Source organism: Vulpes lagopus, chromosome 7 (assembly GCF_018345385.1).
Source record: "Vulpes lagopus strain Blue_001 chromosome 7, ASM1834538v1, whole genome shotgun sequence".
In the NCBI taxonomy this organism is placed as follows: Eukaryota; Metazoa; Chordata; class Mammalia; order Carnivora; family Canidae; genus Vulpes; species Vulpes lagopus.
In genome coordinates this window covers 3946277-3966502 of record NC_054830.1, presented here as the reverse complement: position 1 = coordinate 3966502, position 20226 = coordinate 3946277, and the positions used below count along the sequence as shown (strand labels likewise).

General features: G+C 64.0%; 3 protein-coding genes across 4 annotated transcripts in view; 2 read left to right on the top strand and 1 right to left on the bottom strand.

Annotated features, from left to right (window-relative positions):
- Window positions 1-8446: 8446 nt before the first annotated feature.
- On the top strand, window positions 8447-13613 carry DUS3L (dihydrouridine synthase 3 like). Its single transcript, XM_041761782.1, has 13 exons — window positions 8447-8614; window positions 9276-9549; window positions 9787-10299; window positions 10839-10880; window positions 10983-11135; window positions 11421-11537; window positions 11750-11815; window positions 11902-12012; window positions 12257-12353; window positions 12544-12619; window positions 12975-13163; window positions 13241-13369; window positions 13461-13613. The coding sequence occupies exons 1-13, from the start codon at window positions 8517-8519 to the stop codon at window positions 13531-13533; spliced, it is 1938 nt and encodes a 645-aa protein (XP_041617716.1). The 5' UTR covers window positions 8447-8516; the 3' UTR covers window positions 13534-13613.
- Window positions 13614-13757: 144 nt separating this feature from the next.
- PRR22 (proline rich 22) lies at window positions 13758-17639 on the top strand. Of its 2 annotated transcripts, none has more exons than XM_041761785.1 (4): window positions 13758-14316; window positions 14419-14481; window positions 14834-17048; window positions 17518-17639. In XM_041761785.1, exons 1-3 carry the CDS (start codon window positions 14187-14189, stop codon window positions 15955-15957), a joined length of 1317 nt encoding a protein of 438 aa, XP_041617719.1. In that variant the 5' UTR covers window positions 13758-14186; the 3' UTR covers window positions 15958-17048; window positions 17518-17639. The 2 variants fall into 2 exon arrangements, with proteins under 2 accessions (XP_041617719.1, XP_041617717.1); XM_041761783.1 differs by having other exon boundaries at window positions 14788-17048.
- Window positions 17640-17681: 42 nt separating this feature from the next.
- CATSPERD (cation channel sperm associated auxiliary subunit delta) overlaps window positions 17682-20226 on the bottom strand; it is a 50332-nt gene continuing 47787 nt past the window's right edge. Inside the window, exons 21-22 of the mRNA XM_041761787.1 lie at window positions 19113-19270; window positions 17682-17960 (exon numbers count right to left, since the gene is read on the bottom strand). Of these exons, the coding sequence (XP_041617721.1) occupies window positions 17732-17960; window positions 19113-19270 (387 nt within the window). The 3' untranslated portion in view covers window positions 17682-17731. The remainder of the gene's footprint in view (window positions 17961-19112; window positions 19271-20226) is intronic.

Genomic DNA, 20226 nt, shown 5'->3' with positions numbered 1-20226 from the left:
CCACGGCGCCCGGGGCAGGGGATGTCCCTGGGCCCCGCGGCCCCGCGGCGCCCCTCCCCAGGGGCTCCCTTCTGGGATAGGAGGCGCAGCGCCCCGACGCCAGGGCCGGCGGCCTTCGGCGCCCCACTCTGCCGGGATCCGGGCTCACCGTCAGACACCGGGCTCCTGCCGGGTCCCCTTCCGGAGGGCAGGGCCCCAGAAGTTCGCTCACCGAGGAGCCCTCCAGGGACCCTCCGGAGTCAGCGGCTGCCCCGCATCCACGGGCCAAGACGATCCGCCGGGGGGTGGGGGTGGGGGCATCCGAGGGCATCTCGGGCATCTTCCCTGAATCCCGGGTCTCCTCGGAGGATTAAGTCACAGCACGACCCAGACGGCGGTCACAGCGGCCGGAGCCCCCTCCTGCCCCGCTGAAGACGGTGGCGTCCTCCCGGTCCCGCCCCAGGCCCTCCTTCCAGAAATCCAGAGAAGCCCCCACGACAGAGCCGTCCTGGAGGGCTGAGACCCAAAGTCTTTCCCTAAGACAGCAAGTGGGACCCTAAGACTGAGGCCGGCCGCTGCCCACAGGGCCCCTCACGACGCGGCCGTTCTGCCCAGGCTGCACCCGGAGCCCCGCAGGGGCGCCCACTCCACCGCCGGCTCCCCCCGCGCTCTCTGCGCACCAGGACCCCGCGCGGCGCCCCCACCCGCGCGCCCAGACCCGCCGCGCCCCCGCCCCGACGGCTCCGCGTTCCTGCAGCGCCCCCTGGCGGCGCCAGGCGGCTCGGGGCGGGCGGGGTGGGCGGGGCTGGAGCCGCGCGGCCCCGCCCCGCCCCGCCGTGGCCTAGTTACCGAAAACACCCCCCGCCGCCCCGCCCTCGGGCCCCCGCAGCGGCCGTTTCCCGCGCGCTCCCGGCCGCCGCCGCCTGTGTTCCCGGGGCCCGGTGCTCTGGTTTCTCTCTCCTGCCGCCTGATTTCTTGGGGCCTCCTCGCTCCGGCTCCGGCCCAGGCCGCCTGCATTCCTCTGATCCCAGCAGCCCTGGGATTGGTCTGGGAAGGGACCTTCCTAGGGGCTCCCCCCTCCCCTCCCCTCCCTCCCCTCCCTCCCCTCCCCTCCCCTCCCCGCCAACACACACGCACACACACCCCAAGGGGCCTGTACAGCTTGCACTACTATGCCGCCTACGCGGTGATAGGAGACACAGTCTCACCCCCCGCACTGGGGCGCACCCGGGTGGGCGACGCCTGGGGCTGCGCACAGCCACCCAGGAGTAGGCCAGGATGTGAGCTTGCAGGTAGGGTGGGGGCACAAGAATGAGCAGGTGTCACGGAAGTGGCGGCGTTGGAGCCGCCGGTCGTGGTCCAGGATGGGAAGGACAGGTGTCTGCTCTGTGCGGCCTTGGGCGGGTACATCTTGAATGTGGCTCAGCTTCTCCGCCTGTAACACAGGGTATTATTAATAGACCCTAATAGGGTTGTAGTAAAGATTGAGTGAGTAAATATGAGTAACTGTCCCTGGCTGGTGTTGAGCAATAATGTCTGCCATCATCGGTGTCACCCCGTGCTCACTCCCAGTGACACGCACGTCCTGGCGTGACGAGAACGGTCTGACCTCCCCCGTGGCCACTCACACACAGACCCCCAAATGTTCCATCTGGCTGGGGTCACACCCTGGGCCATCCTTGTTCTCACACATCCTGGGACACCCTTTATGAGAACAGCACCACCCCTGTCCTTGCCCGAGGACATGCATGGACACACACACACAGGTGTCCTTGCTTCACTTCCAGCCAGACACACTTCTGCACATGGACACGAAGCTCACACTACCCTAACACACACACACACACATACACACATACACACACAGTGCCCAGTAGAGACACAGACACACCCAATATTGACATCCAAAGGACCCTCAGCCCATTGGCCCTCAAAGGATCTTCTTGGTTGCTCATGCACATTCATGCACACTCGGTGGATCGTTACACACTCCCATGCTACCTGGTGCCAATACACGTGTCACACGTTAATACGCACATTGGCACACAGTGTGACCCACTCCACGCTCGCTACTGGTACCCATGGCCACAGTGCAGGAGTACGCACTACCTATCCCACAGCCACACAGCGCAGGAGAGTCCGAGACACTGTCGTGCGTGTCCACACATGCACACGCACGTGCTAGGCCAGTCTGGGAGGCACAGCCCCCTCGCACACATGCAGCCCAGCCAGGAGCCTACCCCCACCCGACCAGCCACCATTAAGCTGTCACCAGCTGCCCCCTGGCCACCTCCTGCTCACCCCACACCGCCGATATCCCCCGCCCCGCCCTGGCTGGAGGCCCTGGCGGTGGGCGCCTGCAGACACATGGGGCGCGGGACACACACATGTGCCCACCATGTGGACGCTCGTAAAATGGTTGCCCTGGCAACAGTGACTTGAAAAACTCGGTTCTTCCTCTGGGGTGGGCAGGGGCAGGGGCAGGGGCGCCAGGGTGAGGCTGTGGGGGGCCAGCCCGGAGGCGGGACACCAGGACACACGCCCACCTTCCCCCCGCGGGTGGAGACCCCAGCACACTCGGGCCCCCGGGGAACCCTGTTCTGCTCGGGGCCAGCCCCACGGGGCCCCCGGTGGCTCACGTTCATTCCGTCCTGACAGCCTCACACACCGGTGTGTCGCCTCCCGCGACCCAGCACCTCTGGACACTGTCTGTTACCAGCCCACACACCCTGTCACCCCCTGGACAGACGGTGACAGACACCCTGTCGCACTGGCTGACTCACACGGCAGCTGGGAACTGGGGCGCACAGACACGCCCTCCCTGTGGCCCCCACCCCCCTCAGAGGAGCTGTCTGGGCCCGGCTGCCCGGGAGGCCAAGGGGATCCAGGGGCTGGTTCTATTTGCAGGAAACACGGGTATTTACAATGCTTTATTTTTAAACCTTCCTTCTCCCAGACTGTGGCTGCTGTGGGGCGGGGGTGGGTGGAACCGAGCCTTGAGCCACCCTGGCTTCCAGAGCAGCCCGGGGGTTGCGTGGGGTTGGGTCCCCCCAGAGCGCAAGTAGGTGTAGAGACAGGCTGGGCGAGGAGCGGGGGGCATGTGGGGGCGCGTAGCCCCTGCGGCTGGGGTCAAGGCCAAGGCAGGGGCGGGACAGTACAGGTGCACCCAGAACCCAGGCCCTGTCACCTGCCCGCCCTCCGCGGTGTTTGCCTGGCAATTAGTTCCGCTCCCTCCTTGCCTCCTCGGATGCCCCCCACCCCCACCCCCCGCCAAGGTAGCTCTGGGCGATGCCCCCGCCCCCGAGTGGCACTGTGCTCACTTGGCAGTTGTGAAACCTGGAGATCAGAGAAGCCCAGACGCTGGCCCGAGGTCACACAGTAGGGAAGAGGCTCAAATCTGGGGCTGGATGATTCTGGAACATTCAGCCACTGCCTTGGCCGCTCCCCCCACCCCTGACCCCCGAGGCTGGCCCCCTGCCCTTCCTGCACGGTCACTGCTCCCAAGGGGAATGCTCCGTTCACTGGTGGAGGCCCAGGCCGAGGTTCTGGGAGGCCAGCGGCTGCTGGCCAAGGCATGGACTTGGCTGGTGGAGAAGTTTCCATCTTAGCACCAGGAGCTGGTCCAGGCCCTGCTGGCCCAGGGCTGTACCTCACGACCCCCGGGAACCAGCGCTGCAGGGGTGGAGGTGGCCCGGAGCCCTCCGTGGCTTCTCTCTCCCGCCACCCCCAGCTGGAGCAGCTCTGGACCCTCAGCGTGCCCCCTCTTTCGTGAGCTGGTAACGGAGATTGCCGGGCCTCAGTTTACTCATCTGTGAAATTGCTCCCACATTCTTTCTGTGCCCAGTGCAGACCCTCAGGGAGTGGCAGTGTCGCTGTCACTGAAGTGAGAGGGCTTGCCGGGGGGGTCCCTGGGACAGTGCAGAGCCGCCCACGGCTAGCCAAGAGGCTCCCCGAAACTAGACTTCGGGGTTCTTAATGTGACAGTAGTCATCCTTGCCCCCAAGCTGGACCACGCTGAATGGAGAGGGGCCTCAGCCCTGACAGGGGACACAGCCCAGGGGCAGAGCAAGGGCCCTGGGGGCCAGGAGGAGCTGGTGGCCTTGGCCAGAAAGGGCCTCTGAGGCCCGTGGGCGGCAGGAAGATGCTGGCCAGTTCCAGGCAAGGGAGGATGGGAAAAGCAGGGCTGGCGGCCGTCCCTGTAGGGCCATTTGCAGCCACAGGCCACAGGCCAGGGGCGTTGTCCCCAAGGGCCACAGGTCAGCAAGGCGGGAAAGCCATCAGGCCAGCCCAAGGGAGCCAGGGCAGGCGGCCGGGTGGGGCCTGGGCCTGGGGTTGCACGGGCACCCGTGGGGCAGGGCCGAGGCTCACAGAGGCACAGGCTCACACACGTGCACAAAAAGCCACAAATGTGTACACACCGTCACAAACGAGAAACACAGACACGCACACAGACACACACACTCCCCCACACTCAGAAGCGACCGTATTCACCGACACCCCCAGTCACACACACTCTCCAGGCACAGCTGCAGATGTGTGTACACCATCACACAGGCAAAAGCCATAAATGGCACAAAGTGTCACACGAACACATCCGCTCACATGTGCAGCAGCCCCAGCTGCCAAGGCTTGAGGGTGCCCTGCGGCACACACACCCCCCAGCACCCTGGCTCTTGCCACCCGGCCGCCCAACCCTGCTGTCTCGCGTCCTTGGCCTGGGCTGCCCTAATCCCTGTCTCGTGTCCTGAAGCCAGAAGATAAGGGGCAGCTGCAGCCCCAGATAAAGGAGGCGCAGCCGCAAATCCGGGGTGGCCCCAGCTGAAACGGGCACTGAGCCCGGGGCCGCACCTGCCCTGCTGCTGCCACCCCATCCGGCCTGGCTAAGAGGGACAGGGAAAGGGTGAGGGAGAGACACAGGGAGGGAGCAGGGAGCCAGGGAAGAGGAACTCAGAGAGAGAGAGAGAGAGAGAGAGAGAGAGAGAGAGGTAGAGAAAAGCAGAAGAAGAGAGGGAGATGGAGACCAACAGACAGAGGGGGAGAGCGAGTGCACGCAGCGCACACAGCGACCCCGAGAAGGCCAGCTCCGCCTTCGCCAGGCCCTGCCTCCCCCCATCTGAGTGCCTCAGTGTCCCCATCCGTAAGAGGCCCCTGTGCCACCTGCCTCCTTTCTGCTTCTCTAAATAGGTCAAGGCAGGGGATTCAGAGTTCGACTCAGGTCTGGTTCAGGGTAGGAGGGACATCTTCCTGAGTGTCCCCCGCACTCTCCAGGGTGACACCGGGGAAGGTCTCATCCCCCCGCCACAGCCTCAGTGAAGGCAGGACCCTCTAGAGCAGGTCTCGGCCCCTCTGTGCCTCAGTCTCCCAGCCACAAGAAGATTCACTCACTCAGCAAATGTTCTTTGGGCACCTACTGTGTGCTGGGCCTGGTGCTGGGTGCTGGGGACACGGAGTGACTGCGGTGGACCCAATTCCCACCCTCTCTGAGCTCATAGTACAGTGGGGAAGATGGCATGTGGCCAGGTGGCACCAGGATGCTGAGGGCCATGATTCCCCGGGGAGGGGGGGGGGGATGCTCAGATAGCTGCAGAGCCTGAAGGGGGCAGTATCCCCAGCGGGGGCAGTTAGAGAGGCTTCTGGAGGAGGGGGGAGGAGGGACAGGGAGGGGGAAAGGAGGAGAGAACTAGAGGGTGAGTGGAATGAACAAGGTGATTGGGAGCAGGGAAGAGACTTCCTGCAAAAGGGAACAGCACATGCAGAGGCTGAGAGGTCCCACTGGCTCACGGGAGGTCTGGAATGAAATTGGTGCTTGAGTTTAGGGAGTCAGGGGGTGATGAGGAATGAAACTGGGGAAGGCAGCAGGGCTGGGTCCTGTAGGAACTTGGGGGCTCTGGGACAGGGCTGGGGCAGTAGGGAGACATGGAAGGATTGGGAGCAGGGGAATGCCCTGGTCAGATTTGTGGCTGGGAGGTGGGGCTTTGGGGGTAAGATGGAAGAATGAGGCCCTGAAGTGGGGGGGGGGGCAGTGATGGGAGAGGGGATGGACTAGAGAGAGACTCTGGAGGACAGGGGGCAGGACACAGGAACCCACGGCTATGTAGGGAGAGGCAGGGGGGACGCTGATTTCCTGGTCTCTGGCTCAGGGCGGTGGGGTGGTCCCTGGCCAGGGACCTCTGGGACCCATGGATTCAGGTGGATTTGGGATGAATGCCTGTTCCCTCTGCACAAGGTCAGAGAGTAGAATAAGTGAGTTAATGCCAGAAAAGGGCTTAGGGGGGACGCCTGGGTGGCTCAGCCATTGTGCGTCTGCCTTTGGCTCAGGGTGTGACCCTGGAGACCCAGAATCGAGTCCCAATCGGGCTCCCTGCATGGAGCCTGCTTCTCCCTCCGCCTATGCCTCTGCCTCTCTGTGTCTCATGCATAAATAAAAAATCTTTAAAAAGGAGGGGGGGTGCTTAGGGGATGCCTGGTTGGCTCAGCGGTTGAGCATCTGCCTTCGGATCAGAGCGCGACCCTGGGGTCCCAGGATGGAGTCCCACATTGGGCTCCCTGCATGGGGCCTGCTTCTCCCTCTGCCTCTCTCTCTGACTCTCATGAATAAAATCTTTATTTACAAAAAAAGGGCTTAGAAGTAAATGCTGAGTAATTGTCGAGCTACTGGCAAACGATTAAAACCATATCGTTACACTGAGCAGTTAACATTACATTATTAATTTTAATTTTGTTGTCAACGGCCAGTCCACACACACGCCCACCCCCGCTTACAGGAAGCCCTCCTTGATTGCCGCACACAGAAAGCGCAGGCCATTGCAAGGCAGAGAGCGGGGGAGCCCTTGGAGGCCCAGAGAGGGGAGGCTATGTTCAGACAGCCCTCTGTGGGCCTCAGTTTCCCCACCTATCCCACTGCCTCCCCCAGAGTGGCCTGGGATGCCTGTGGGACGGTGGGAGGAGACCCCTGGTGGAACCTCCGAGGGCTGCGGGGCGGGCACCTTGGGAGGGGGCCTCTGGGGAGGGACGAGCGAGCTCCGTGGGTGGAGGTGCCGGAGCACAGCTGGCCAGCGGGGCCTCAACCCCGGGCCGTCCCGCAGAGGGCAGCCGAGGCCCGCGACGGGAGCCGCCCCGCCCCCGCCCCTCGCGACCTCTCAGGGGCACGACTCGTCCGCTGCAGTCACAGCTGCACGTCTGGCCTAGAGCGCGGCCTCTGGCACGCAGACAGACGCTCAACTAGTTATCTGCCCTCAAGGCCTCGCGTCCGGTCGTCGGGGGGGAGGGGGGGGGTCCGTTTTTTTAAAGCTTGTAGAATACTCTCGTGGGCCGGCGGCGGCCGGTAGGGGAGCCACTGAGCACCTACGCGGCCCGCGGGCAGCTCCGCAGCGCTACCCTAGGTGCGACCCCCCCGCTCCATTCCCGTAGGTAGGAGGGAGCTCAGCAGCGCTACCCTAAGCGGGACCCGAGGCTGCACCCCGCAGACCGCTCAACCCCGCTACCCTAAGCGGGACCCGAGGCTGCACCCCGCAGGCCGCTCAGCAGCGCTACCCTAAGTGGAACCCGAGGCTGCACCCCGCAGGCCGCTCAACCCCGCTACCCTAAGCGGGACCTGAGGCTGCACCCCGCAGACCGCTCAACCCCGCTACCCTAAGCGGGACCCGAGGCTGCACCCCGCAGGCCGCTCAGCAGCGCTACCCTAAGTGGAACCCGAGGCTGCACCCCGCAGGCCGCTCAGCAGCGCTACCCTAAGTGGGACCCGAGGCTGCACCCCGCAGGCCGCTCAACCCCGCTACCCTAAGCGGGACCCGAGGCTGCACCCGCAGCCGCTCAACCCCGCTACCCTAAGCGGGACCCGAGGCTGCACCCCGCAGGCCGCTCAGCAGCGCTACCCTAAGTGGAACCCGAGGCTGCACCCCGCAGGCCGCTCAGCAGCGCTACCCTAAGTGGAACCCGAGGCTGCACCCCGCGGGCCGCTCAGCAGCGCTACCCTAAGTGGAACCCGAGGCTGCACCCCGCAGGCCGCTCAGCAGCGCTACCCTAAGCGGGACCCAAGGCTGCACCCTGCAGACCGCTCAGCAGCGCTACCCTAAGCGGGACCCGAGACTCCGCCCCGTACCCTAAGCGGGACCCGAGGCTGCACCCCGCAGGCCGCTCAGCAGCGCTACCCTAAGCGGGACCCGAGGCTCCGCCCCGTACCCTAAGCGGGACCCGAGGCTGCACCCCGCAGGCCGCTCAGCAGCGCTACCCTAAGCGGGACCCGAGGCTCCGCCCCGTACCCTAAGCGGGACCCGAGGCTGCACCCCGCAGGCCGCTCAGCCCCGCTACCCTAAACGGGACCCGAGGCTGCACCCCGCAGACCGCTCAGCCGCGCTACCCTAAGCGGGACCCGAGGCTCCGCCCCCCGCAGGCTCCGCCCCCTCACGTCGACGCGCGTACAATGGCGTCAGCTGGAGCGCCCCAGGCATGCGCGTTTCCCCGGCACGACCGGGAAGACGCACTCGCGACCCGGAAGCCCTTCCCGCCGCACTCCAGAGCGGGCGAGAGGGGGGCTGATGGCGGAGGGAGCGGCGGAGGCCCCGGCAGAAAGTGGTGGCGGCGGCGACACGGCGGCTGGCGCGCCGGAACGGGGCGTGGCGCCCATTAAGCCTCAGTGAGTCGCCGAGGCCGGGGACCCTCACGAGGCCTTCCCGGCACCTACAGGCAGTGCATGAGGGGCGGCGGGGCGGCGGCTCGGCGGGCAGCTCGCGGGCTCTTCAGTCCGGGCCGTTCCTGCGTCCGCGGGGTCGGGGCGGACCGCGCACGTTGGGGGCTGTCACGTGTGCGAAGGACACCGCGGTGTCCGCGGGGGCGGGCATGTTGGAGGCTTGGGCCGCAGTGCATGCTGGGGACTGTAGTCTCCGCCGTGGCGGGAGTAGCCTTGTGCACCTGCAGCCAGCCTCAGCGGCGGGCGGGGACTTGTGACCGAAGCGAGGGCCGTGGGGCATGCTGGGGAATGTGGCGGCCGTGGCCCCATTGCAAGGCACGCCGGGACATGTAGTTTTCTGTAGTTGGATGTGTCCAGGAATGTTCATGCCTGTTTGTAGCTTGGCTCAACCCCCTGGGCAGGGGGACACAGGGACAAAATAGGCTCTGCCTGTGGCCTTGAGGTGTGCCCTGGCTGGAGCTGGCCGTTCTCAGTAGTGCGGTACCCATCAGCCGAGGCACGGAAGCAGGGCCGGTGTTCTCAGCCCCTTCCCCCAGCATCCGTTGCATCTGAGCTGGAAAAAGGACTCTCTCCTCCAGCCCGTCTCCTTCTGCCTCTGTGCCGGCAGGTACCTCACCACCAAGGAGCAGTTCCACGAATTCCTGGAAGCCAAAGGGCAGGAGAAACCCAGCCAGGAAATCAAGGAGGGAGAGCCCGGTGGCAATGACCTGGCTGAGCCTGAGGCCAAGCGGATCCGACTGGAAGATGGGCAGGCGGGGGAGGCGGCTGAACTGGGGGAGCGGCCACAGGTTCAGAAGAGAGCCCGGGGCCAGAACAAGGGCCGACCCCACATGAAACCCACCCACTACGACAAGAATAGGCTCTGCCCCTCCCTGGTCCAGGTGAGTGGAACTGCCCCTTGGAAGTCCTAGAGTCGGAGTCTCTGCGCCCCCGGACTCAGTGCTCAGGAAGCTTTGATGTGTTATTGTTCCCCTCTCCCAGATGAAGACACTCAGACTTGCTGGGTGTCTGACCTGCACACGCAGGACACAGAGGAGGCGGGGAGGGGTTTGAGGTTCACACGCAGGCTGCCTGGCCTCTCCCTGCCCCCCCCTCACGGCCCCGTGGTTCCCTCGCAGGAATCAGCTGCAAAGTGTTTCTTTGGCGACCGCTGCCGTTTCCTGCACGACGTGGGCCGCTACCTGGAGACCAAGCCGTCGGACCTGGGCCCCCACTGTGTGCTTTTCGAGACTTTTGGCAGATGCCCCTACGGCGTGACCTGCCGCTTTGCTGGGGCCCACCTGGGGCCTGAAGGGCAGAACCTGGTGCGGGAAGAGCGGGTGCAGGCCCCGCCAGTCCGCAACGGCCTGGACAGAGCCCTGCAGCAGCAGCTGCGGAAGCGCCAGGTCCGCTTCGAGCGTGCTGAGCAGGCCCTACGCCAGCTGAGCAGGGGCCCCCACGCAGGCCCTTCCCCTGATGCTGCCACCCCTGAGGTGTCAGGGACTGAAGGGGCCCCGGGGCAGGATGGTGGTGACACCCAGCAGGCCCTCCCGGAGCCAGGCTCTGGTGCCCTTGCCAGCAGCTCGGTGCAGACCTGTGGGCCCCTGACGGATGAGGATATAGTGAGGCTGCGGCCTTGTGAGAAGAGAAAGGTACGTGGTCAGGGCTCCTTGCTGAGGCCACTGAGATTATGGGGGCAGAAGAACTACATGGGGATACCTGGGTGGCTCAGTCGGTTTAGCGTCTGCCTTTGGCTCAGGGCAGGATCCCGGCATCCTGGGATTGAGTCCCACGTCAGGCTCCCTGCTCAGTGGGGACCCTGCTTTCTTCTTCTGTCTGCTGGTCTTTCTGCTTGTGCTTTATCTCTGTCTGACAAATAAGGTCTTTTAGAAAAGAAAGAGCTGGACACCGCCTCCCCCAGCCCCAGGGAGTCAGGGCGGCGGGTGGAGAGGGTGAAGGAGGGGCACCGGGACTGTGGTTTTGCCTGTTGGGTGGAAGCTGTGCTGCAGAGGAGAGCACGGGGAATAGAACAGTCCTTACACGGGGAGTCGCCGCCTGGTGCGGAGGCCCGAGGTGCGGGAGGCTGGAGAGGCCGGGCAGGACGGGACAAAGCGTGACCTGGCCTGGGGCGAGGGGAGGCCCGTGAGCCAGGGCTGAAGGGCGAGCCTCACTGGGTTTTATCTTCCTCCAGCTGGACATCGGTGGCAAGCTGTACCTGGCCCCCCTCACCACGGTAGGTCGGCCTGGTGCCCAGTGTCTTCCCCTGCCCGGTGGGTGGTGCCGGGGGTCCCTGCCTGCTGCACCCTCACATGTGCGTGTCCCCTGCTGCCCCCAGTGCGGGAACCTGCCCTTCCGGCGGATCTGTAAACGCTTCGGGGCCGATGTGACGTGCGGGGAGATGGCCGTGTGCACCAATCTGCTGCAGGGCCAGACGTCTGAGTGGGCCCTGCTCCGACGCCACCCATGCGAGGACGTCTTTGGTGTCCAGGTTGGTGCCACCCCGAGGGAGGGAGGTGGGAAGGGCAGAGGGGTCTTGGCTGCCTGGCTTTGGGCCACGTTCAGGGTCGGATCTCCTCAACCCCAGGCCTGACTCAGTCACTCCCAGACCCCTCTTGCCTCAGCCGTGGGCCCGAGGGCTGAACCGATGCCCCCTTGAGGGCTGCTGGCCTTGGCGCAGGGCCACTTGGGGGAGGCAGGGCCACCAGCTTGATCCCCATAGTGGGCCGGGGCGGTCTGGACCAGCCCCTCAGCCCCTGCCCACCACCTGCCGCAGCTCGAGGGCGCCTTCCCTGACACCATGACCAAGTGTGCCGAGCTGCTCAACCGTACCATCGAGGTGGATTTCGTGGACATCAACGTCGGGTGCCCCATTGACCTCGTGTACAAGAAGGTAGTGGCCACGTGGCCCTGGGCCTCCACACTGTGGGAGGGACAGAAGCCTGGGACCTGGCGTTGCTCCCGCTTGTGGCTCTGGGACCTGTGGGAGCCACTGTGCCTTGGTTTCCCCATCTGGACAGCGAAGGCAGAGAAGGGGGTCAGGGCCAGCCTGCGTCCTGCCCTCTGTTGCTCCAGCCTACCCCACCTCACCCCCGTTTTTCCCAGGGTGGGGGCTGTGCCCTCATGAACCGCTCGGCCAAGTTCCAGCAGATTGTCCGCGGCATGAACCAGGTACGTGCTTGGACGCCCTCCCCGACCCCGCCCCCTACGCCCTCCCCACCTGGCCCCGGGCCCACTGACCCCAGTCACCACCGCAGGTGCTGGACGTGCCGCTGACAGTGAAGATCCGCACGGGTGTCCAGGAGCGCGTGAACCTGGCACACCGCTTGCTCCCCGAGCTGCGAGAGTGGGGTGCAGCCCTGGTCACGGTGGGTCTCGGGGCACCGAGGGTGTGGGGGCCTCGGGGGTGCTCGGCAGCCCTCCCTAACGGTGTCTCTCCCCCGGCCCCTCCCTCCTGCTCTCTTGGCTCCCCCTCTGTCTCTTTCTGTCTCTTTGTCTCCCTGTCTCTCCCTCTCAGCCTGTCCCTCTTGATCTCTCTGGGTCTCTCTCTCTGTGTCTGATCCTCCGCCTCCTGGATCCTCTCTCCCTCCCCATGCGTGGCTTCCCCTTCAGCTCCACGGTCGCTCTCGGGAGCAGCGCTACACCAAGCTGGCCGACTGGCAGTACATCGAGCAGTGTGTGACGGCAGCCAGTCCCATGCCCCTGTTCGGTGGGTCCCCAGCCGCTCCACTCCAACCTCCCACCGGCCCTGCTCTCAGGGGCCGCGTGCCTCGGCCACCCTCCCCCTGCCCTGGGACCCTGCCCTGCACTGCCCCACTGGGAGCCACTGGGCTGGCGAGAACTCCCCTGGAGCTCCTGCCTGCACACGGCTCCCTGAGACCCCAGCCTCTGTCCCTCAGGAAACGGGGACATCTTGTCGTACGAGGATGCCAACCGTGCCATGCAGACTGGCGTCGCCGGGGTGATGATTGCCCGGTAAGTGTGCTCTGTGCCGTGGGGGGTGGCTACAGAGAACCAGCCGGAGCCACCGCCGAGCACCCGGCCTGCGGTGTGGGCAAAGGTGAGGGTGCATCTGAGTCTTGTCCCAGCAGCCGCTGCTGAGCCCCAGCCTGTCTGCTTCCCTCTCCCTTGCACTTTGTCCCTAGCAGGTGGCTCTGCCAGGATGGGGGGCAGAGAGACAGTCATAGCCACTGGAGGAGAGGGGACTGGACACACGTGCACTTGTGGGTTGGAACTCTTGGGGTTAGAAGGTTGGCTGAGCGCAGTGGGGAGGCAGGGACCCAGGCTCCAACTGCCAGGCCGCTGATGTCACCCTGCCCTGCCCTCCTAGGGGTGCCCTGCTGAAGCCGTGGCTGTTCACGGAGATCAAGGAGCAGCGCCACTGGGACATCTCGTCGTCCGAGCGCCTGGCCATCCTGCAGGACTTCACCCGATACGGCCTGGAGCACTGGGGCTCCGACACGCAGGGCGTGGAGAAGACCCGCCGTTTCCTCCTCGAGTGGCTTTCCTTCCTGTGCAGGTGGCTGCTGGAGACCATGCGGGCGGAGGTGGAGGGTGGGGGCAGCTTGGCCTGACCCCATGCCCGCCCTCCCGCAGGTACGTGCCTGTGGGCCTCCTGGAGAGGCTCCCGCAGAGAATCAACGAGCGGCCGCCCTACTACCTGGGCCGAGACTATCTGGAGACGCTCATGGCCAGCCAGAAGGCGGCCGACTGGATCCGGATCAGGTGCCAGGAAACCGAGGTCTGCGGGTGTGGGAGGCCGAGGGGCCGGTGGGCCTGACCCCAGGCCTGACCCTGTCCCCTGCCCTCTTCACAGTGAGATGCTGCTGGGACCTGTGCCGCCCAACTTCGTCTTTCTGCCAAAGCACAAGGCCAACGCGTACAAGTAGTCACGGGGCGGGAGGGGGCGTCCGAGGGCCAGCAGGGCCTCTTGCTGCACGAGAAGACAATAAATTTTATTCTTTTAAAACCCTGGCCTTTCTGTGACCCCTGAGCCGTCCCCTTCCTGCTCTGGGGAGCCTGGTCTCCACACTGGGCTGGCCCTGTCCCCGGCAGTTACTTTTCCTTTCTTGTTGACAAGAGTCTCCCAGCTGCTCCCATGGGCCCAACCCTGTGCCTCCACTACTGTGGCCCAGAGAGGTTTTAGCCACTAAGAAACCACTAGGGCTCACGAGGCAGGGGCCTTGGCCTACGTGGGTGTGGATCAGGGCAGGCTACCGGGAGGAAGCAGCCCTGGAGCTGTCCAGAGCACTGCTGGCAAGGGCGGGAGGGAGCAGACTGAGTCCGGGGTCTGCCCCGCCCTGTGTGAGGCCTATCCATGGCTGCCTTGGTTTCTCCATCTGCTGTCTGCCCACCCCGCCCCACCCCCACCTCCTGATCCTCGGAATCCCGACCAGTGGGTGGGCCGCAGCCTGGAACCCGCCGCCCAGAGTAACCAGGCAAACAGAACTCTGTAGGACTCGGAACCTGTTGTCCGGGTGGGCCGCCTGTGCTCCCTCCTGCTGCCCTCCTGGCCTCCCCAGGCCGGGCCCCCTGCCTCCCCATGCAGCACCCCAAACCCTTCTATGCGCCTACAGCTCCCCAAGAAGGCTTCAGCCCCCAGGGCCTGGATGGCACCGAGGGGCGAGGCAGCCAGCCCGCTCCCGCCTGCACGGAGCCTCTTCCTACTGTGGGTACGCGTTGGAGGGTGTCGGTGTGAGGCGGGTGGGGGGTGCCTGACAGCGTGGGGGCCCAGGGCTCAGGACCCCCACCCACCCACCTGCTTTCATCCACAGGTTCCTCCAACCTGTATCAGCCCCCAAACCTGGATAAAGAGATCTTTCCAGCCCCTCCGGCAGGTACCAGCCTCCCCTCAACCCTTGATGCGACTCGGGTGGCTTAGAGGGATCTGGGCCTCTCTTGCCCGTGCACCTGGCCCTAGGAGGCCCCAAGCGGGTAAGGGCTGTGTCTCCTGTCCCTTAAACAGGCCTTCAAGGGCCAAGCTTGTACCCCCCATTCACTAGAAAGGTCCCCCAAATGATGCCGAGGGCCTCTGACACCCAGATGGGTCCCCAAAGGCAGAATTTCTGTCCCCATCCCACAGATGGGTCCCGGAGGTTTGGGCTGTGCCCCTCACCCCCTCCACCCTGTACTCCTTCCCCCAGGTGGGTCCCAGAGCTCCTCTCAGGGCTGCCCCTCCCTGGCCTGCAGGTTTCCAGATGGCACCCTGCGGGTGCTTCTTTGACCCTCGCATCTACCGAATCGAGTGGGCCACCACCGACTTCGGCCAATCGTCCCTGTACAAGCTGACAGCAGTGGGCGGTGGGGGACCGCCCGGGGCTCCGGCTGGGGGCCCCGCCTCGCCAGGCACCTACCTCCTAGAGCCCCAGCACTACCTCAAGGCCCCCGTGGCAGCGCCCCCACCCCCACCGTACCCCCACTACCAGCCGGTGCCCGGGGGCCCCCAGTACTTCCTGCCCTACTTCCCACCTGAGGGGCCTGGGCCAGAGGCCCTGGGCTTTGTGGGGGATGGGGGGCCCCCTGCCTACATGGAGCTGCCTCCACCCCTGCTCAAGGAAGGCCTGGGGCCGCCACCCCCACCACCTGTCCCCAAGGATAACAAGTTACCTTCCCTGCTCATCACACTCCCCACTGAGGCCACGCTGCCCCCCGGCGCCTATGGCCACCTCAAGGGCCGCCTCAGTCAGTTCCACGGGCCCAGTGAGCCCCTGGCCTTCCCCTCCAAGGAGCTGCAGGGTGGTGGGGCCGGGTCGGCCCTGCTGTACCCGCAGGGTGCCGCGGAGCCCAAGGTGGCTGAGGCAGAGGCAGCCCCACTGGGGGCGGGCGAGGCCAGGACCCCCGAGGCAGCCAGGGCCTTCGTGCTGCCTGAGAAGGTGCTTCTGGAAGATGCCATGAAGCTCTTCGACTGCTTGCCGGGCAACGCCGAGCCCGAGGGGTTCCCGCGCAAGGCCCCGGGGCCTGCCCTGCCGGACAGCAGGGGCGGCGGGGACGACTCATCCAGCGACATCCGCTCGCTGCACCTGCCGGACGAGCTGCTGTCCTTTGACTACAGCGTGCCCGAGATCCTGGACACCGTGTCCAACGTGGACTGCTTTTTCAACTTCAAAGCCCTCGATGAGGAGCCGCCGCCCCGCCCGGGGCCCCCAGCTGCCAACGTGGTGGCCCCCGTGGTGCGACCTGAGCTTCCCAAGAGGAAGGCCGGCTCCTCATCCAGCAAGAAGGGGAGGCAGGGAGGCAAGGGCAAGCAGGCTGTGGGCCTGGCCGGCGCCACCCCCTCGGGGCCCAGGCAGGACCTGGGAGCCACCCCCCATTAAAATGGATTTCACCTCTCAGCTCACTGTCCACTTGGTGGCATCAGGGCCCGGGGACCAGGGACAGTGGGCTGAGGCTGGACATGGAGGACGATCCCCTCCTCCGCCCCGGCACGGTGGGCCGGGGTCACGGGGTAAGGCCCAGCAGGGTAAAGCCCTCCTGGGGGATGGACTTCCAGAGCTGAGCTGGGGAGCCCGGCCGTCACAGGGAGTTCTGCATCCCTCTCCCAGCCCTAGAAAATTGGGAGTCAGCCGGCAGGGGTGGGGGTGGGGGCTGCTTCTGGAAGGTGGGGAGTCGCCATCCGGACTGCACTGTAAGGATCTCTTGCCCAAGTGTTTGGTGGGGAAAGGGCTGCCGGGAGAGGGACAGGAAATTTCCTGGAGATGAGGCCTACCCTCCCCCAGCCCCCAACCCCCACCCGTACTGCCACCTGCTTCTTTCCCCTGCAGAGGAGGAAGGGCCTCCTGCCCCGGGCCCTGGGCTGGGTCTCCAGGGCCCTGGTGGTTGGTCAGTCCATCGGGCTCTGCTGGGGCAGCCCGGGGGGTGTGGGGGGGTGGCTGGTGTGGGGAGGCGGGCTTGGTAGCTGAACCATGAGCCCGCTGGGCTCACCTCCCCGAACCCTCACTCCAGAGCTCCCTAGAGAGACGGGCAGAGCCTGCCCTGACCCGCACCCGGTCCCCTGATCTGTGCCCAGAGAAGCCTGGAGCCCACTTCCCTCAGCTTGCTCCTGAGCCCCCTCTACCCGCAGCCACATTTGGGGTATTTTTGAGACTAAAGCCAAGTGCACACGTGGTTTCCTTGAAGGTTAATGTGAGGGTCTGCCTCGAGGGGAGGCTGGATGGGGCAGGATGCGCTCCGGGAGGGCGGGAGGGTGGGGTAAGTGTCCCGGCACTGCCTGCGCCTAGAGGTTCTCCAGTCGGTTGGGATGACATCGGACCACTGAAGAGGACTGTGGCGTATACTTGATAGCCTAAGACTAATCGGGAAAGTCACAGGATCACCCCAGGCCTCACCTAAGGTGAGGCGGCCGTCCCGTGCCACCTGGGATTCAGAGGGAGCTGGTTGGTGGCGAGGGAACCCACCGAAAGCATGGGTAGGGTATACATATCCGTGTAAGCTGTATATACACGCACACGTGTGTGCATGCACTCAAATGTGCGCACGTATGCACACGTATGTACAAGCTAGTTGTGTTGCGTACCTAGGTATGCATATCTATAGGCGTGTATATGTGTGTGCACCTGCTCGTGTGTTCACGTCATAGGTAAATACACATGATGGGTGTGCATACGTTAGGAGAATGCATGCACCTGCGTGTATACACACACCTGTGCGTGTGCATCCATACTGTGCTTGCATGCATACGTGTGTGTGGGCACGCGTACTTGTGCCTGTGTGTAGCTATGGCCACACGTATGGACATGTGCATACACGTCTGCATGCCTCCACGTGTTTCTCCGTGTCTGTAGCAGAACATGCATGTACGTGCGTGTGTGTACACGTGAGGGTTTGTACCCCAGAAATGGAATCCCGCTGCAGACCCCTCCCTGCTTCTCTAACAGGACACGTTGCGGGGTCTTAGGCTTTTCAGAGGCTCGCCTCCTACCCCACGGGCTGCCCTGCACCCCGTCTCAGCCGGCGTGGATGCTGCAGTGCCAAGGAGCTCTGATGTGATGAGGTCGCGGGAGGCGGAGGCCGGAGGACAGAACACGCTGCACGCGGCCACTGGCTGTTTGACCGAACGCTTTACGACCGCCCTGCGCTCCCCTGGTGCGCTCAGTTTCCGCCTCGGAAACACGCCTTTCTGCACCTCCTGCACAGGTGAGCCCAGAAGCTCTTGAACCTGAGGCCCTTCTCAGTGTGCAGCAGTTTGGGGATCGCGTAGACCAGCCACACGGACAGCAGCATGACCACGAGCGGGATGATGATGACCGCCGTGGGGATGACGGACAGTGGGAAGGCCCCATAGACGTAGACGCTGAAGGTCGTTTCCAAGTGGCAGTAGCTGCAAAGGGGCATTTGGTGAGAGGCCATGGGGCACTGCCTTTGGGGCCCTACCCTCCACCCCAGTAAGTGTGTTAAAACCTAGAGAAAGGAGAGCCGGCCCCCGGGGGGGTGAGTTGGGACACCAAGTCCCAGTTCCATCTGCTTCAATTCCTACCCTGTCTGAGTCTGCTGTCCTGTCTTCTGGCAACAGTCCTGTTCCCCCCCAAGCCCCCCCCATGTTCCCCATGGTACCCTCCTCTGGGAACAGGGTGTCCCCCTGACTCCATACCCAGGCTCAATCTAGAAGGCAAACAAACCATCCCATTGCCGAGTGGAAGCAGAGGGCTGGCATCCATGAGGTGGGCAGGAAGCGGCAGGTGTAGCAAGCCGCTACATCCCAGGAGAGGGGACCAGGGTATAGGGGAACTTGCTGGGGCTCTGCTGGAAGCCGTGCAGAGAAAGAGGCTGATGGGCCCTCCCCCAGGGGGTGCCACCCCATGCCTTCCACCCATGGCCATCCCAGAGCTGGCCCCCTTAGGGTGCGGGGTCTCAAGGGCAGGCAGGGTCTCCATGTGCTTTTGGGGTGAACTTTGGAGGGAATAGATGATGGGGGGGGAAGGACATTGTCCTGTGTTCCCCCTTCCAGGGGGAGACCTTCGTAATGTAGGCCAGCACACCTAGAAACCTCTTCGAGCACGGGGGTAACTATTCCACAACCAGCTCTAAGGGGAAAGGCCGAATTTGTAGGCCGTGCCAACTCCCAGGGTGTAAAGTCTCCCGCCGTGGCTGATTTTAAGCTACCAGTGGAAAGACGGCTTGCAAAATCCCTGGAAATGGAAGAGTCGCTCGTGCACACCACCAATGAGATGCGGCTTGGGAGGGTGATTCTGGTCCCCGAGGGCAGGGACGTGGCTGCTGCTCATGGCTATTTCCCCAGCAACCAGCACGGGCTCTGAATCAGGACTTATTTTAGTGAGTGAACAAATGTCATCTAGAACTTAAATAGCACCCTTCCCAGGGACAGTCTGGGCCGCTGGGAAAATTGATGTTTATCCAGCACCTGCCAAGGGGAGGGAGAAAAGTGGGGGCCCCTCCCATGCATGTGACCTGCCCCAGGAGGCCCATCCATCCCCCCGAGGCCTCTGGCACAGGGCGATGCCCCCCTGCTCACCTGTAGTACGGGTCCACGATAGAAATGTAGAAGATGTAGATTCCGTTCCTCTGCTCGAAAATAACCTTGTTTGCCGTCGGGCCTCCCAAGATCTGATAGGGGACATCTGGCCACATCAAGGGCGCTTCGTTGTCGGGGTCATGGCAGCTGACGTAGTTCTGGGGAGAAGGACAGAAGCATGTCCGGGGGCTGGGGAGGCCGTGCCGGCGCCCACAGATGCACCCCCACTGTGTGCACGACCCCACCTGCAACACCCACAGGTGTGCGTCCAGGGCCAAGTGCCTGGGGGGCCGGTGGTTCATGACCTTCATGGGGGACACTGGACGGCTGCTCAGCCTTTACCCTGCCCTCCTGCGCCCGGGCCTTCCCACACGTCGGGTTAGTGGGCTTAGCCGCTCTGCTCGCCAGGATCCCTTACAGCCCCGCGTCCTGGGTGTGAATCCCACGCTGATGGTTTCTTGTACGCTTGGTGGTGTGGGCTGAGGCATCCCCACTGCCAGTCAGAGGCTGGAGTCCTAATCCTCAGAATGTGACTTTATTCAGGGAGAGGGTCTTTTTCAGTTAAAATGAGGTCTTTAGGGTGAGTCCTGATCCAATATGTCTGGTGTCCTTATAAAAAGGGGGAGATTTGGGGCACCTGGGTGGCTCAGTGGCTGAGTGTCTGTCTTTGGCTCAGGGTGTGATCCCGGGATCCTGAGATCGAGTCCCGCATCGGGCTCCCTGCAGGGAGCCTGCTTCTCCCTCTGCCTGTCTCTGCCTCTCTTCTCTGTATAAAATCTTTAAATAATTAATTAATTAGTTAATATATAAATATATAAAATAAATAAAATCATTATTAAAGGGGGAGGGTAGGGATCCCTGGGTGGCGCAGCAGTTTGGCGCCTGCCTTTGGCCCAGGGCGCGATCCTGGAGACCCGGGATTGAATCCCACGTCGGGCTCCTGGTGCATGGAGCCTGCTTCTCCCTCTGCCTGTGTCTCTGCCTCTCTCTCTCTCTGTGTGACTATCATAAATAATAAAAACAAAAATTAAAAGGGGAGGGGATCTGGACAAAGACACACACAGAACGTCCTGTGATGACATGGGCAGAGATTGGGGTGTAGGTCTACAAACAA